The sequence below is a fragment of the Elaeis guineensis genome, chromosome 3 (genome assembly GCF_000442705.2).
Source record: "Elaeis guineensis isolate ETL-2024a chromosome 3, EG11, whole genome shotgun sequence".
In the NCBI taxonomy this organism is placed as follows: domain Eukaryota; kingdom Viridiplantae; phylum Streptophyta; class Magnoliopsida; order Arecales; family Arecaceae; genus Elaeis; species Elaeis guineensis.
The window spans coordinates 98,821,957-98,839,532 of record NC_025995.2 but is presented as its reverse complement, the minus strand read 5'-3'; the positions used below and the strand labels follow the sequence as shown (position 1 = coordinate 98,839,532).

General features: G+C 39.0%; 2 protein-coding genes across 2 annotated transcripts; one reads left to right on the top strand and one right to left on the bottom strand.

Moving 5' to 3' along the window:
* Positions 1–1,387: 1,387 nt before the first annotated feature.
* On the top strand, positions 1,388–2,655 carry LOC105041938 (protein PHOSPHATE-INDUCED 1). The gene has a single exon (XM_010919015.4). The coding sequence runs from the start codon at positions 1,405–1,407 to the stop codon at positions 2,482–2,484; it is 1,080 nt and encodes a 359-aa protein (XP_010917317.2). The 5' UTR covers positions 1,388–1,404; the 3' UTR covers positions 2,485–2,655.
* A 9,944-nt stretch (positions 2,656–12,599) lies between these two features.
* LOC105041939 (7-deoxyloganetin glucosyltransferase) lies at positions 12,600–14,390 on the bottom strand. The gene is made up of 2 exons (XM_019849431.2): positions 13,759–14,390; positions 12,600–13,658 (listed from the first exon to the last, which is right to left on the bottom strand). Exons 1-2 carry the CDS (start codon positions 14,264–14,266, stop codon positions 12,736–12,738), a joined length of 1,431 nt encoding a protein of 476 aa, XP_019704990.1. The 5' UTR covers positions 14,267–14,390; the 3' UTR covers positions 12,600–12,735.
* Positions 14,391–17,576: the final 3,186 nt, after the last annotated feature.

The window sequence follows — 17,576 nt, the reverse complement described above, 5'->3', positions numbered from 1 at the left end:
GCTAATAAAAATAAAGATCAGAGTTGATGGATGGCTGAGAGTTAAGTTGCATTTCATTGATTATCCTATTGATTTCATTGATTACTTCATTGATTACAATCTCAACTCAACTTCTAGCCATCAATCTTTGTTTTTATTAGCTTAGTCTACAGCATTTGTTGCAGACTTAGTCTACGGAGAAATTTTTATATAGACTAAGTCTATAATAAATGTTATAGGTTAAGTTAATAAAAATAAAAATTAAAATTAATGGATGGTTGAAAGTTGAGTTAAGATTGTAATCAATAGGGTAATCAATAAAATTAACGGGATCATCGATAAAATGTAACTCAACTCCTGGAGGTCGGAGGTGCCTTTCCGTAATTTGTGCTTCGAAGCCCTGACTACTTCTTTTCCTACATCCATATTTTGGTGTCTCGTTGCCTCTTTTTCGGTGCCGTCCTCGCCACCTCCTTCGCTGGCGCCGCCCTGTCTTTGTTGCTTGTGTTTCCGCGATCCGGGAGCGTCCCAATACTATTTCTAGTACTGCACTAAATCTGCGAATATATAGGTGAAAATTGCCTGCATGCATCATGACATACTTTCTCTTTACCTGCAATTCGGTGCAGGCCATGCTTAGAGAAAGGATATATGACGCGCCTACACAAACTTGGATTGAAAGGACGTTACCAAATTCAGATAGAAAATCTCATTTGAAAAGTCGCAGTTTCCTTTTGCTGATTTGCTTCCAACAGATCAAGCATGGTGTTTTTTTAATAAAAAAGGTAAAAGACATGACAGGTTAATTATTATAAGTGCTTATTTACCTCAATATGTGTCTCCAAAATCAGCCTCTGTGCGTGTGTCCGTCCGCCTGCCATGAGAAGACAGTTCATGAGTTGAATGACCTGCCATGTCTGACTATGCCCATAGTGAAAAATATAGCAATATAATCTTGTTTGCTACGACAATGCATGTTATCTTTATTAATTTGTACATGGTCAATGTATCTGCCATGTTAATTTCTTGTGATATTGCAGTTGCGCATTGTCTGCTTGTAATCTAAAGGCTGTTTGGATGTACTTTTGAGTGGGAAAAGGGGCTTCCCGGTAGGCAAGGCGTGCATGCAGGGTCATTTTCTCGTGCAAGCCGTATCCAGTCCAGGATCTCTACCCCATGCAGCAGAGCAACCAAGGTTCACGTGCCAGCCATTTTAGAAAGCTACCTCTCCCAGCCAAGGTGCCGCGTCCACGTGCAACCCATATCTTCCCCCGATCAACCACTTTCCTCGCATGCAGCACGACAGCGAAATCCATGAGAACTACCCCATCCCTATGCGTTACACCCAGCCCAAGCAACCACCACCCTCAAGTCATGCTCGCCAGATGTCACCCTTCTTTCCCCCCACTCGGAATCCCGTGATAGATGATTGCGAGAATCCTTCTTTCCTTGTTCATGAACCCAATCCCGGCCAATCTCCCCTATATATCAACAGCATTACCTTCCTCTCTTCTCACCCCAACCCCTATCCCATTCCTCATGGCCTCTCTTCTTTCACCTAGAACAACGCTTCCTCTCATTCTTCTGCTACTTATCAGCTTTGTGAACCTTTGTCATGGGTCCAGAAAACTGACTTCTTTATATCAACCACCCCCTACCATCCTAACATACCATGGAGGGACCTTGCTAGAGGGACACATCCCCATCTCCATCCTATGGTATGGAAAGTTCTCACCAGCCCAAAGGTCCATCATCTCCGACTTCCTCCTCTCCCTCACCCCCACTCACCACCACCTTCCCGCCACCGCCACCCCAGCCCCATCCGTTTCCAAGTGGTGGACCACCGTGGACTCCTACGTCCAAGGGGCTGGGAAGAAACAGACCCATATCTTACTAACCAACCAACTGCTCGACGAAGACTACTCCATGGGCAAGTACCTCAGAAGGCCCCAAATCTCCGAGCTAGCGGGGAGGCTGGGCGTCATGAGGGGCGGCCTCGCGGTGGTGCTCACGGCCGAGGACGTAGCCGTGGAGGGCTTCTGCTCGAGCGCGTGCGGCCTCCATGCGTCCCGCCCCGCCGCCGGCGCGCGCGGGCAGGCGCGGGCCGCGTACATTTGGGTGGGGAACGCGGAGGGACAGTGCCCGGGGCAGTGCGCGTGGCCGTTCCACCGGCCGGTCTACGGGCCGCAGGGGCCGGCGCTGAGGGCGCCCAATGGGGACGTGGGGGTGGACGGGATGGTGATCAACCTGGCGACACTGGTGGCGGGGGCGGTGACGAACCCCTTTGGCGGGGGTTTCTTCCAGGGAGACGCGGCGGCGCCGGTGGAGGTGGCGGGGGCGTGCCCCGGGGTGTATGGGAGGGGGGCGTACCCGGGTTACGCAGGCGAGCTGAGGGTGGACCCGGCCACCGGAGGGAGCTACAATGTGGTGGGGATGAAGGGAAGAAAGTATCTGGTGCCGGCTACGTTGGACCCTGTCAGCCATTCTTGTTTGCCAATGGTTTGATTTGGACGGCTCCATTGGGTGCCTTGCGGCTAGAGGCCTAGTGAGTTTGTATATGTTTGTATAAATTATAGCAGTACTTGTAGAATGCTAAATAAGTTGTCATTTGTATTGGTTTTAATTATGATGGGATGTTGGAGTTACTTTTATTATATGATGAAAGCTGTGGAATCATACGCTTGGCGTGCAAGTGAGGCAACCAAGTTTACTCCTATATCTTTGGCCCAAATCAAACTCTTTGAAGCTAACATGTCAGGAATGATGGGTCTGGCATTGCCATCAACTCATCTTATTGTACATTGGTACCCTAATGTCACCAGAGGATTTGTCTCAGACTTGCACGATTCATGGAATGTTGGGTTTTGATCGAGCGGAAAGGAAGTTAGGTTCAAGCGAAATTGCTTCACTAATTTCTTTGGTCTTATTGCGCAAAAATTATATCTAGTGTTACCAGTGGTGCCGATGAGACCGCATAATTCATGGAATATTGGGTTTGGATTCAAGTCAAGTTCCAGTCTAATTGCTAAACCCATTCATTTCTTCCCATTGTAATGTTTATGGCGATCATTTGAGTTCCGTAAAATTCTTATTTTATGTCAATAGTATTTATGGTACGACGCATGGTCTGTGCAAACACTGTCATGGCCTCAAAATTCTAGAAACTAAGGCTCCATTTTTATCTCTAGTTTTATATTATTCTACTCTTCACATCTTTTTTTGGTAAAAAAACTCTTCATATCTTTATAAATACGTTTAATAGATATGCATCACTGGTTTCACTTTTTGCTTTGCGGGAGAGCAAGAAGACGTACGAATCCGGAAAGAAGACCCAAACTAGCTTATCAAGTTACAGTAGGAAAAATTATTATCTTGTTATTGCCGCCGCTGCTGCTACTGCCACCGCCATTTCCGGTAATAAAGCTATGTTATATGTGAATCACAACTATCCATGCTCCCTCTTTTGTGCATGATAATTTAATGATAGTGTATATCTAAAAACAAAAAAATAAAAGAAAAAAATGAAAAAAAGAATATACTACAAGTTGCATCTTTTACTTTTTGATATTTGACATTAATAAGAGAACTAACATTGTCATAGGGTAAAGATCGGCCACTAACTTACCTCACCAAGGCTTATTGGACAAATAAATGTGTACAGGCACTGAACATGTTGGAAAGATTAGGCATTTTAGAGCTGGTCAGCGGATTGTCCCTAGGTGTAGAACGTGTGCTCCAACCTTCGCTAGCCCACCTAGAGTCAAGGCCCAGATTATTGTTTATTGAGATTGGATTGGAGTCTAATTTGCGCTTCGGTCAAAAAAAAGCAACCTCAAAACAGTCCAACTCACTCGATTGCTAAATGATCTATTCTACGCTTGAAATTATTAAGAGAGAGCGGAAAAAAAAAATCATGAGTACTTCTATAATTACATCTAGATAACTAAAATTTTACCTACATTTCTTTATTATTGCGGTGTTTATTTATTTATTTTTTGTTCTGGAAGAGGCTCATAAGGGTTAACCCTCCTTTAGTACTTCCAATCCCAGTAAAACCCGAACTTGAACCTAAGAGAGAAGGCAGCCTTCCCTCGCCCCCCGCACCCCCACACCCGCCCCCCCCACCACCACCCCCACTAATTTTTTATTCAGCGCCTGTCTAGTTGTCCGTCTGCATTTAGTTGGGCTCAGTAGAAGCCCACTTTGGTTGCTCCGAAGTGGACCTGAAGTGGAAGCGAAGAGAAGCTTGGAGCCCAGGGAGAGCCACGGCCGCGCTTAGTTGTAACTCAAACAAAATAGGCCCATAAAAAGAGAGCGCTGAGTCCGTCCGTAGTTTAGTGAGATAATTAACAAGCAGAGCTTGAACTTGCACAAACATTTATTTACTTGAAATCCCTTTTTTTTTTTTTGGTGGCAGAATGATCACTACATTCGAATAAAGGATATGCTACTAGCATCCGGTCTAATAAGATGAGCAAGATCGGGAGGAAAACTTTCAGCCCAAACTGATTCTAATTGCTTCACGCTAGTGAAATTGGCCGAAAGCTCCGCTACTTGGATGGCTTTACGCAGAACATGCATGCGATATGAGAAGTTGAGCATCGTGAGCAAATAGATTTGACGTTTCGACGTGCCAGATGGTGGGAAGTGTCGAAGCCATCAGCCCATGTCACCACAATCATTGAATCTCCCTCTAAAAGAATTCTGTCATACCAGAAGGTTGTAGTTGGTGATTTTAGCCCATTGCAAGCAGCCATGGACGTAAAAAACAGGAATCAAAGTGGTGAACACAGGAAAGGATGCAGCAAGGTTCCATCTAGGTTATATGTGGACTGACTTGTCTGATATGATTTCAAGGCCCAGCTTGTCACGGGGCAATAAATATGTCATATGATTGAAATATAAACTATATCTGTCACCAAAAAAAATAAAGAATATATGAGCTTACCTCCTTTGCAGGCTGGAGGCCTTGGATTATTGCATTTGATTTATATATGTTTTAGTTTCCAAAACCCATAAAGAAAAATGTTGAACCAAGACCGAGCATGTGCAATGTTATTAGCCCTTTTGTTTTCTAAAATCTTTTGTAAAACCTTGAGGTGAAAATAAAAAAAAAGAACAAGTAGAAGTTTTCTTAAAATGCTATCTTCAACATAAATCTCTCTATGGTATTTCAGAAATAAAAATAAAAAACAGTGACAATACCAAATAGACTCTATTTTTGTAAATCCATTTCATCTTCTTGGCTCATACGTACAGTAGGATATTCTTAAGAGCAATGTTAAGATAAGATGCAGTATGGCTCCAAAATTTATGAGTATATCTCTCCTTTCCATTGCATCTTAAGATTAATATTTGCTAAATTGAATGTTATATACACATTCATATCTCATCAAAATGCTTCATGTTAGATCTTTTTAGAGGGGTACCATGATATTCATGACCCTGCTCAAGAGGCCGGTAGACGGTTCCTAGATACAGTTTTTGGCTGCACTGGTTGGTTTTGCTCAAACCTGGTTCTGGCCAGTCTTTCAAATAGATACTTAGAGCTGCCGTACCAAAAACTAAAAAAAAGATACTTGTAGCTCCACTAACGTGACACGTCTGTTGAATGTACAGTGAATGCCTTGTTTTCCTGCTGTGATCCATTATGGGATGCTTGAAGCTTTATGTAGTATTTCATTTTCACGAGAATTTATTGGTCCCCTTGTTGCTATAGTAGCTGCTGACGCTAAGAGTGTGGTCCTAGCAATTTACACCATTTTAAAATCGATCGAGAATAATGAACCTTGCGACCTTGGTCATAGAATAATCAAGGAGAGCATAATCTAGATACAACAACAACATTCTTGACAATATCACTTCCCATCATGGATTCATTTTTTCTTTCCCCTTCTTTTCGTAAGCTTTCCTTCTCTTTTTATTGTTTAGGGTGCAGTAAGATTCTCGACCAAGCTGCCAGAAAATTTTATCTGATATTATCTAAATCAAATCATGAGAGGAGCAAATTAGATGATAAGGCTGAGACATCCTGTCACCCCGAGCACTTTCAATCATCCAGCCATGTTGGAGAGGTCACGTTAGCCCACCGAGGTTGGAGCGATCTCTGCGGATAAGATGGTGACGCCGTGAAGGTGCGGTCACGGACGTGGGGCATAGCGAGGATGGAGACCCGTGGCTGTAGCTTTGGTTTTCGAGGGCAATGGAGGCCGAGTCACGCCGCCTCTTTGGTACGAAAGATGGAAAATAGATTAAAAAAAGAATGAATGGAAGACCGTCTTTCCATGTGCTTGACTAAACGTGGAAAGGAGGATGAAAATAAATTTTTTTTATTTAATATAAAAAAACAAAGAAAAAAATAAATAATATTTATATGATAATTTTATTAAATTATCTTTTGATAAAAAATATTATTATTATTATCATCATCAATTTATAATATTTATTTATAATAAAAAAAAGATAATATGTAAATTTATAAAATTTATAATTAATTAATTTAATAAATATTTAAATTATATAAATATTTAATTAATTTAATAAATAATTTTATAAATTAACCATATGGATAAATTATTTATATATATATATATTAATTATATAAATAACTAATTAATTTGTAATTTAATTTATACAGTTAATTAATTTTATATAAATAATTAATTAAAATTAGTGAATATAAATAGAAAAGAAGATAATTCAAATTATTTATTTGTAATTATAAAATAATTATATATTTAAATTAAAATAATTATTAATAAAATTTAATAGTATAAGATAAATAATATTGATAAAATTATATACACACACGTACAAACATACATACAAACACGCACACGTACATAACGAATGAAAAGTGAATAAGTATAGAGATTCTCTCAAAAATTAATAAGAGATAATTATATCGATATAAAAATTTATTTTATTTTTATATTTTTTTAATTTGAGATGGTATAAATTGGAGGGCCAAGATAGATTGACAATCTATCTGTTTCATCCATCATTAAGATTTTTTTGGACCAAAAATTGAATGGAGGCAATCGATTGTTCTAACTCTATCCCTCTTTGATGACTCCAACCAAATACAAGAATAGAGTGCAGAATATGGGAGAACCGGACTGGAAAGTAGTCTCATGTGAGGATGATGAGGAGCAGTTTGGAAGATGTTTTGCATGATAGAGCTCGACATTGTATTACATACGGATCTCAGACACTTTGAATTCATCCATCTATACAGATCTTAAAGTAAGCGGTTGAAGGTCCAACGATGAATGACGTGAAGAAGAGTTCTTTTCTTTCATCCGAACGGTACTTCCAGGATTAAAGTCCTGCAAAAAGTCATCTCGATGGAGACCGGCTGGATGTCACTGTGAATTTGATAAGCTAGTTGGGCTTGGACTTATTTAGGCTTTCTACGGTTGATGGGCTACTATAATTTGTCGGCCTGGGGCTAGTCACTATTGCATGGACTAGTTGTGCTTGTTGGTTCTCCTGCATTTATTTTTTCTTTCTATTTTCCTTCTTCTCTAATGTACTTTTTCTTTCTTTTAATGAATTCGGGTAGTCTTCTGAATATCCTTTCATGTTTTTTTTTTTTTTGGTATAGAAAAAAACTAATAAAATATAAGCAGCATTCTAGTACTTATTGTTGAATCTCATTTCTTTCCCCAATCAGACGGCTAAAGGGGTTTAATTTAACCCTCAATCATCTGTTTGGTTGCTATTTTATATTTAGCATTTGAGGCCTAGTCTCCATGTACAATTTTATTTATTAATTTATTTTTTTCACTTTAGCTGTTTTTATTCTACATAATAATAATATATCTATTGCTGTCAATGCAACTGTTACAATCCAAGTAGATGCAACTGTAAACTTTTGGATACATTTTGTTATAGCAATAAATTGTCAAGATAATATGGTGCAATGCATCCTTAATGACTTGGATGCCTGCAAAAATTCTTCATTCTCTAAGCAGATCTAGAGATAGAAATGAGCAGATCAAAAATAATTGGCCTACAAAGCCAAACTCCCTAAATTTAGCACAACAACTTCAGCAACCAATCAAACCAGAGCAGAACTCGCAATTCTGAAATTGGAGGCAACACGTTCGTTATCATAATTACTACTATTTTTATTATCATTATCATCATCATTGCAAAAAAAATATTCATTGCAACGGTGATACCGTGCTAAATCTATAATAAACTAACGAAAATTTTTATATTTCATTGGTTCCGATATATTTCATTGATTCTCGTAAATAATATCTTATATTATTTTTTTATATTTTATTTATTTTTAATTATTGATTGATTTGTTATAACGATGATACGGGATGATACGGTATCACCGTTGCAACGGAAAATTACTGGTCATTACATCAGCTTGTTTATTTGAAAATGATTTGCGTTGCCATGCTAAACGACAATGGGACTGTGGTCCCGCGTCCCTATCGCGGGGGATCGGCATCACCGGTGGCCCTCATCACCGTAGAAATCGTGTCGCGCTCGTCAATGGGGGCGAGCTAAGACCACTGCAACTAATTTTGCGTGGTTGGTTCCTAAGTCGGTCCACTGTTTCTTGACCGCAAGCGCAGACTTTTCCTGTAGCAGCCGCCCTAGATTTGGGTTTGTGGGGTTGGACCCGGCTAGCCGTTGAACACCACATGTCGGGCCAAACCGTCCCTGCTAGCTTTCTTGCCTGTCCTGGTTCACAGCACGTAAGCAGCGACTCCGCATAAAAAAAACAAACTGCCGAAAATGTCGACAAAGGACCTGGATAGATATTGGCTATTAGAAAACAACTTGTAGCGGGCAGCTATTACAAGGCATTAGATGCAAGGACGGCAACAGATCTATATTAATCCGGAAAAGGACCTGGATGGATACTGGCTATTAGAAATCAAGCAAGGCATTATCAGGCAGCTGCCACTTGGAGGTTAGATGCAAGGATGATAATAGTTTTATGCTAGTCGAAACTGTGACATGTTTGATCTCATCAAAATCCTCATTTTCTCCTTCTATTGATCATATTCCCATCAGTTTGAGAGACTTCGCACGGATGCGAAGTGGCCAAGATACAGGAGACAGTAGTATAATATGTGAAGGTCTCATGGTCCAATACGCAATAGTACGCAATGCTTTCGAGTAATACAAAGAAACATGGTTGATTACGCAATAGGAACTTCATGAACCGCGTCTCCAATAACGATGGAATGCAGATTAATTAACCCAGAACTTTGGATTCTTGACTGGGACTCCGTGTCAAGACCGTCAAATTCTCAAGTAATGTTTGATTACGGAATCTTCGGCGCAGTGACGAGAGGTGGGGTGGCCGTTTTGTCATGGTCTCCGCATGTGCCAGGAGAGACCGACAAAAGACCACTTGATAAAATATCTTTGTGTCGCTCGGTTGTTCGTCAAATTAAACAAGAAAAAACCAGTTGATAAAATATCTACATGGACGGGGAGGTTAGCCGTGGAGACCCATCTCTTGTAGTTTGATCTGTTGCCACCCATGCACGACAAGGACCATTGAATATTCTGTTACCGATGTCTTTTTTCTTTTTTTTTTAAAAAAATTTCCCAAAAGATAGAGAGCAGGGCAATGGATTCATTGTCTGGGAATCATGATGTTGACCTTAGCCTCCGCAACATATTGGATCTTTATTATTGCTAGGAGAAATCCAAAATGAGTTGCATCATCCCTTGCATCCCCCACTTGACTTCTTGCTAGCTTCTCGTTGAATCCAATAATTATTTTATCTACAAATTTTGAACATTCATTGTCTCTAGTTGATTATATTGATCAACAAGCAGAATAAGCAAAAAATGACAGCAAAGTTCACGTTGTTTTAACTTTTGTATATATATATATATATATGTATATATCCATCAATGTTGGTGGAGGAGTAGGATTAAATTGACGCGTTCAAGAGTAGCTGGCAGAGGTAGTAAAATTGTATATTTTGGAAACTAATGGCGAAAAAGTCGACGTTGGTGCAAGTAAGTTTGAGAATGGAGCTAGGGGTCCCTGGACTCCAGGAGGGGAAGTGAAGAACATTTTGGTCAAGATGAAATGGTTAATATTGGTTGGATAGTACAACAGCACCTAAGAAGGCGGATCGAGTGCCTTCCGATCAAGTCAGTGTTGCAAGCTAGTGATATAATAAATGATGCAAACATTGGTAGTCCATGGACTACAAGACAATAAAGTTTTAACCGGCCATGCATTTCTGCCGCACTGAAAGTTTGACCCACAAGTAGAGACTTTTGAAGAATGCCAAAAAGCAACCGCACCACTTATTCAAGTACCGTTGCAGAAAATTAACAAAGGTTTCTGCCATTTTACTTGTGACCAGACAATGAGGTCAGACATGCGCATTGAAATTTCAGTACATGTGATCCCGACTTTGCTCCTGTGAATCCATCTGGTACTTGGTGTCGCATTCGAGCGCAAGAGATGCCTCGATTTGATGCCATGCCAATTTGAATCCATCTGGAGCTTGGTGTCTCACTGGAGCATAAAAGATGCCTCGATTTGATGCCATCCATTGACCGACACATGGTGTGTGTTTTAAAATTTGAGACGGCTGGAACAAATTTGTTTAAATAATCAGATGCCGTGAAGATAGTAATAAATTTAGTGCGAAAAGAGAAGATGTACCTTCCCTGGTTCACTGAGTAATGCGCCATTCCATGTCGGTCGCTATCTCGACCATTGATATTAGGGAGCCAGTGGCACTTATACTGTGCACGATCCTCGTCAATTTGCAGAGGCTATCACCATCCCTATCCATCACGGTCGGTCTTTCAACGTAGATGCACTGTTTCTATTCTATTACGATCAATCTCCATCATCGGAGAGGAGCATCTATAAAAAAAATTTATACTAATCAAAATTATATCCGACGAAGATTCTTCAATATTTAAATCAATAAAAAATAATGAACAATAGATAAAAAATTTTGAAAGACAGAATATCAACCCAAAAATATCTTACCAATGCTATTCATATGTGGATTCCGTACATTCCGACATTATGTGATCGTGAAAAGATAAACCGACTATATGTCGGTAATAATAGTATGTTGGTAGTCATGGAGATCCGAATGAGTATCAATCGGTAACTCTGATATATCGATGGTCATCAGTCAGATATTAACTGAGTTGTCATGGTTGTTCATTGATGGCTGAGAATAGTCGATTGTCGGTCGGTCAACTGATTGTTAGTCGACATATTGTGTTTATGAGGTCGATTTAGAGTTGAAATCGGAGGTCGGTTGAATTATCCCAGCATGTCCCATTATTTATGTAAATTGATGCGACCTTATCAAATCGGCAAGTTTTCAAATATATATAATTTATTTTAACAATATCATGATAATATGGCATCATTAGGGTTTAGACATTAGGACCTTTTCTAAAGTCTTAGAATAGTTAGTAACACCAATCAATTGAAGAAGCAATGATTATCGATCGGCTAAGATATAATCTTAAACCTAGAATCTCATCTGTTATAGCTAAGGGTTTATAGCTCGTTACATAAGGTATTGTTCGTTCTAGTCTATAGATCTTATGGTTTTGTCCTTCAAAAGACATCTCATGAGAGAAAGAAGGTTTCATCTCTTATAAATTAAAGTCTTTCTTGACTTATAACCAATGTGAGATTAAAGGTACAGTCTTTCCGTCACTATATTCTCTATAGTGAGCGTCAATATTATAGCCAATGAGGGACTGTAGTAATGGAGGGATGGCATCATTAATCCCATATTGATTATGAGTTAAAGGAGTCTCTAGCTTATAGAAAATGAAACTTTTTCTTCCCTACGAGGCATCTTTTGCAGGCCAAAACTCTGAGGCACATAGGCTAGCGCAAACAATACCCTACATGACAAGCCATGAGCTTTTGGCTGTAATATTGGTGCCCACCATAAAGCTGATATGCTTTTCACGGACTATCATACATCTCCTATCCATACTTAGATTTCTTTTTTTTTTTGGGTACAAGCGAGTGATCAGCTCCTCCTTGACTGGAGAGGCTATGGTGATGAAGGGATGGCATCATTAATCCAACATTGATTGTGAGTAAAGGGAGGCTCTTCTTTATAGGAGATGAAATCTCATGGAGGAAGAATAAAATTGTGAGTAGACAATATTTCATATGACGAGCCATGAGCCTTTGGATATAATACCTTTCTTGGCCCTAGAAAATAAATCATTTCTCTCTAGAAAATTAAATTTGGACAAAATTCTGAAACAAAGGATTTTTTAGAGCCAAGTTAGAATTTTTCACTTGACTCTTATAGAATTTTATTTTCTGTTATTCATGGATGTATTTATATAAATTGGTATAATAAATTCGGCTTATTAAAAAAAAAAAAAAAGGCGTATACTCCCAGCCGAGCATGCGTGAGATTTGTTTATTGGCCATTCCAATCTTCAAAAAGATGTCCCGACCATTGAGAATTAACTGTTGTGATAAACTACATATCAATTAGCACCCATATGATAATTTACTGTCCTCATATATTTTGATCAAGCAATGTTTATCGGTAGAGTTTGCCATCAAAAAAAAAAAAAAAGTTTATCGGTAGAGCTAGTGTCATCCGGGTGTATCATTGCAAGGAACAAGATAATTTTATTGTTCTAAATCCATAGCAGGATCAAAACACATATTACAACCATAAGGAACAAACTGTTCCATAACTCCAAGTTCCATACATCGGACAAATTATCTATATGAACGGATTTTCTTCAGAGCAGTGCCTCCTTGACCAACCTGTCGAAATTCTGGAAAGAGGAACCGCCTGGTTGCGTTGCTCTGAATGCACTCTCCTTCCACTCCACCGCCCTCCTCCTCATCTCCTTTCCCTTCTCCCCTTCCATCATCTCCCTCACCAACCTCTCCACCTCCCCTCTCTTGACGTTGTTATCAATCTCTATTCCGATGCTCCACTCCGTGCAGGCATACCTGCAATTGGTCTGCTGCTCAGCAAAGAATGGCCAACTAATCACCGGCACTCCACCGCATATACTCTCCAGCGTCGAATTCCATCCGCTATGAGTCAAGAACACTCCGATGGACGGGTGCGATAGCACCGCCTCTTGCGGGCACCAGTTCGCCAGCAGACCCCTCTCCTTGGTCTCGTTCAAGAACTCTTGTGGAAGCACGGCTGTGTCTCCTTTCACAAGGTCAGGTCTGATCACCCATAAGAAATCATGCTTGCTGTTAGCCAGCCCCCACGCGAACTCGATTAGCTGCTCGTTCGTCATCACCGTAATGCTTCCATAGTTCACGTACACGACCGACCCGGGCTCTCTCCCTTGGAGCCACTCCAAGCAAGTTGTGTCCTCCTTCCACAGGTTCGAGCTTATCGATGTTAAAGGGCCCGTGGTAATTTGGCGAGAGAGCAAGGATAAAGGGCCTATGGTGTAGATAGGAGGGAGCATCGATGCCATCGCATCCAATACAGGACGTTCGAATTCATCGAAGGTGTTTAATATGATCGCCGACCCCATGGATGATCTCTGGGCCTCACGATTACAGTAATTGAACATGATGTCCTTGGGGTCCAGCGTACGAAGGAAGGTGGGCAAGTCCCTTAGCCGGACATTCTTCATCCCCGGTATCCAATCGATGGGTGTGTCGAGATATCCGTTGGTGAGATCACTGGCATCTGCGCACCAATTAAGAGGAAAGAACAGTAAGTATTGATGAATCGATATTGTGGCGGTATCTGTTGGTTTAACTTAACAAATCAAAAGTTAGCTGGTAACCTTTGAGAGGAACGATGCCTCTTTCCGTGAGATGTTGGTAGTGGAGGTAACCCATGAAGCCACACGCACTAGGGGTCCAGAACAAGACCTCGGGGATTCGGAGCTCCTTCGCAGCATCGAGGGTGAAGCTCATGACCCCATCGGAAACTATGCACGACACCTTGGGTGTCGGAGAGGAAGGACCGTTGAGCTTTGTTATGAGGTCACGGAAAGGGGGAAGGCAATTTTTTGGGATGGAATCGCAAAGGGAGGGGACGTCTTGGGTGGCATCCTCGTCGGAAGGAGGGAGGCCGTCCGGAATGGACTCGAAGCGGAAGTCCGGGAGGCTGTCGAGGGAGGAGATGGCTCCGGACCTGAGGAGGCGTTTGTGGTTGAAGTGGGTGTTGACAAAGGTGATGTAGAAGCCACGGACATGGAGGAGCTTGGCTAGCTTCAGCAGGGGAGTTACGTGGCCTTGGGCTGGGTAGGGGATGCACACTGCATGAGGCTTCTCTGGGATGGAACCCATGTTTCCTCTCTCTGTCTCCCTCTTTCTCTGTGCGTATGCACGCGCCGAAAGGGCTGCCTTTTTTTCTTCTTTGTGGGTGGCCTACTGGGCTTGGTTTGTTTCTGGTAGATGCAAAGAGCTTGGCAACCGAGCTTCATATAGCCATGGAGAGGACCGTCTTTTTCGATGAACACCGTAGGACGGGGCGTCACTTCTTTTGGAGGGTTACCAGCCAGCGATGAAATTCAAATTATTAATCTACAGTTGTCCATGAGAAAATATCAGAAAAATATCATACGATAAGATTTGAGATTTACTTAGAGGATGGAAGGCCGGAACGAAAAATTATTAATTAGACTGATTCTATCATATATATATATATATATATATATATATATATATATATATATATATATATATATATATATATATATATATATATATATATATATATATATATCATCCAATAATAAGCCAACATATTATTAAAATAAATTTAATTTTTTTCTTTCAAAATAGTAAAATTATCAGCCGGCCAATCATAGTTAACAGTGAAATATTTTTTATTTAAAATTTTCAATCAAATTTGGATAACAATGTATATATCTTTTTCTAATAATAGATAATATGCTGATTTATTATTGGATGGTACATGATATACATAATAGAATCATTCTAACTGATAATTTCTTATTAAGAATGGTTTGATGAGATGCTAGGTTGGTTCGCCCAAATTACATTACTTTCATATGCCTCTTATATGCTCACAAACACTCTATTTTTTTTTATTTTTGGTAAAATGAGGAGCAACCTGCTTCATTAATACAAAGTTGGATTAACAATTACAGGACTCTAATTAACTACAGACATAAAATACCGAAAATACATCACTAGAAATCAGCCTTTTAGCAAGGTACAAGATCCTTTGGTGAAAGTCAAAAATCCGTTGGTAAAGAGATTCACCAAGGAATTTTTTAAAAAAATATGTTCCTTTGAATATATGATGTTGGTGAAAATCTCTCTCAGAAATCCCTTAGTAATTATCAAGAGATCGAAAAATATTAGCGAAGGAATTTTTCTTGGTGAGAGTGAAGGTCATTTGCTCAGAACCAACTATTTTTCAAGAGATTTACCAACCAAAATGCACTCGAAAATCTCTCGATAATTGCCAAGGGATACATTGAGAAAATATCCCTCGCTAAAAATTGGCCAGCTGAATGATTTATGAGGAAGTAACCCTTCACCGATCTCCCAGTGATTACCCTCGGCAATCCCTTGGTGATGGTTTAAGGTTTATTAAAAAGTCTCTTGATAAAGTTTTCATCTAGCATTTTATTTTCTTTACAAATCTCTTAGTAAAGCTTCCACTTGAAAGACTATTTTGTAAATATAGTAGCAAGCCTGTATATATCCTAATTCTCAACATATCAGCCATAATTCAATATTCTATAGCACAAAGCAATACAACAATATATTTGAACAGATAAATTTTAGTAAAACATCCACAAAACATAAGTTTAGCATCCATCAAGATTTCAATTCATAAGCAAAAATATCACATCAAAATATTAAATAACTCAACTCCAATTAGTATCCAACATTAAACATAAGATTACACCTAATAAGTTGACAATCAAACATCAATCACATGAAGGATCAGTTAGAGGGGGCTCGGTTCCTTCTTGTGGAGAAGATGACAACTATTCAGATAATGTAAAATCAAGACTAGATATAAGAGATCATAGCATCTCTCCATGTTGAGGGTTCATGAAAACCGCTACAATATGCTCTTATGTCATCTCCATAGCTCCTTGAGCAGCGGAGTACGCGGTGGATATACTTCTTGAAAGACCACCTGATTGAGAAGTAGAACATGATGTAGGAGTCCTCACGAGTATGCTGGATGAATGTGCATGTGGTCCAAATCTATACACCTTGTTCTTAGAAATACCTCATGTGGCTTTCACCCACATAGTAGCATCAAATGAAGGTTTTGAATCAATCTCTGAGCCATATTTTTTTATAAGAGCAGCTTTATATACTTTCTACAATTAAACATTAAAAAGGTTCAGGATTTAAAATAAATAAATAAATAAATATCTTAATTTCATGGATGATATTCATAAAAACAAGATAAACAAAATAACAATAATTTATCTATTATTGTAATACCCTAACTCTATAAATTTGAATATATAAAATCTATTAGATATTTCTCAAAAATTTGGCAGAGTTTATCTTAAAATTTTGACTTTCCAAAATAACAAACACATAACCTGTTAATAATGCAAACCAACCATTTAATTTAATACCTAACCATTCAATACTTATAATTATGGATACACATATATTAATATATATTAACATATAGATATACCTAGATATAAAATTAAGAACCTACACTAACTTTTCTGAATTTTGCATCCACAAACTCTCCTGTCCCTTTCTTCTTGTGGGTGCGATCAAAAAGTATTGCAATAATAGGTTTTACACCATTTTCTTGCATTTGCAATAAGTTATTATATCATAAAAATATGACTGAATATAAACATAAATAACAATAGAGAAATACTTAATAAATTACCATCCTTCTCTTATACGTCACAAAAAGAATGGAATCCCCTGAATGCTTGGTGATCAATACCTCTTTTTGTTTCATTCGATTTTTTCTAGTAGCTTTAGACTTTTGCTGCCACTTATCCTTTAGCTAATATTTTTGACACAACTCATCTCATATATCTTGCTTTATCCAACTTGGATGAACTTTGCCGATCATGTCTGTAAGTGTGGTTGTGGATTTATCTCCTTTAACTCATTAATACATTTCTTTCATGCCTCACTCATCATGCCAATAAGTAGATATTTATTGATACTCATCCAGCATTTTCTAACATTATAATCTTCTGTTAGAGACCATCTGTGCCTTGCCTATAAAGCATATCAAAGACTTACACTATGTTATTATAATAATTTATGCTATGAACTAAGTAAAAATCTAATACATCACTTCAAATCTGCACAACAACTCATCTTTGGTTGTTTGTTCCACCGATCCCCACAAAGACCAAGCTTCTTTAAAACACTACTTTAGCCAAACAATCATCTGATGTGATACCTCAGGCTTGATGAATTTGCACATAAGCCATCAACCAAATTAATTATACAAAATAACCACAAAAATAAATATCAAATAAGAACACATAATTACAAAACTTATTCATTTCCACTATAATAAAAATTTTATCTGCTTCAATGGTTGGCTCAGAGGCTGACTGGTTCAATCCTCTGGTATACATAGAATCAATCGAACCTATACTGTCAGACATATGAG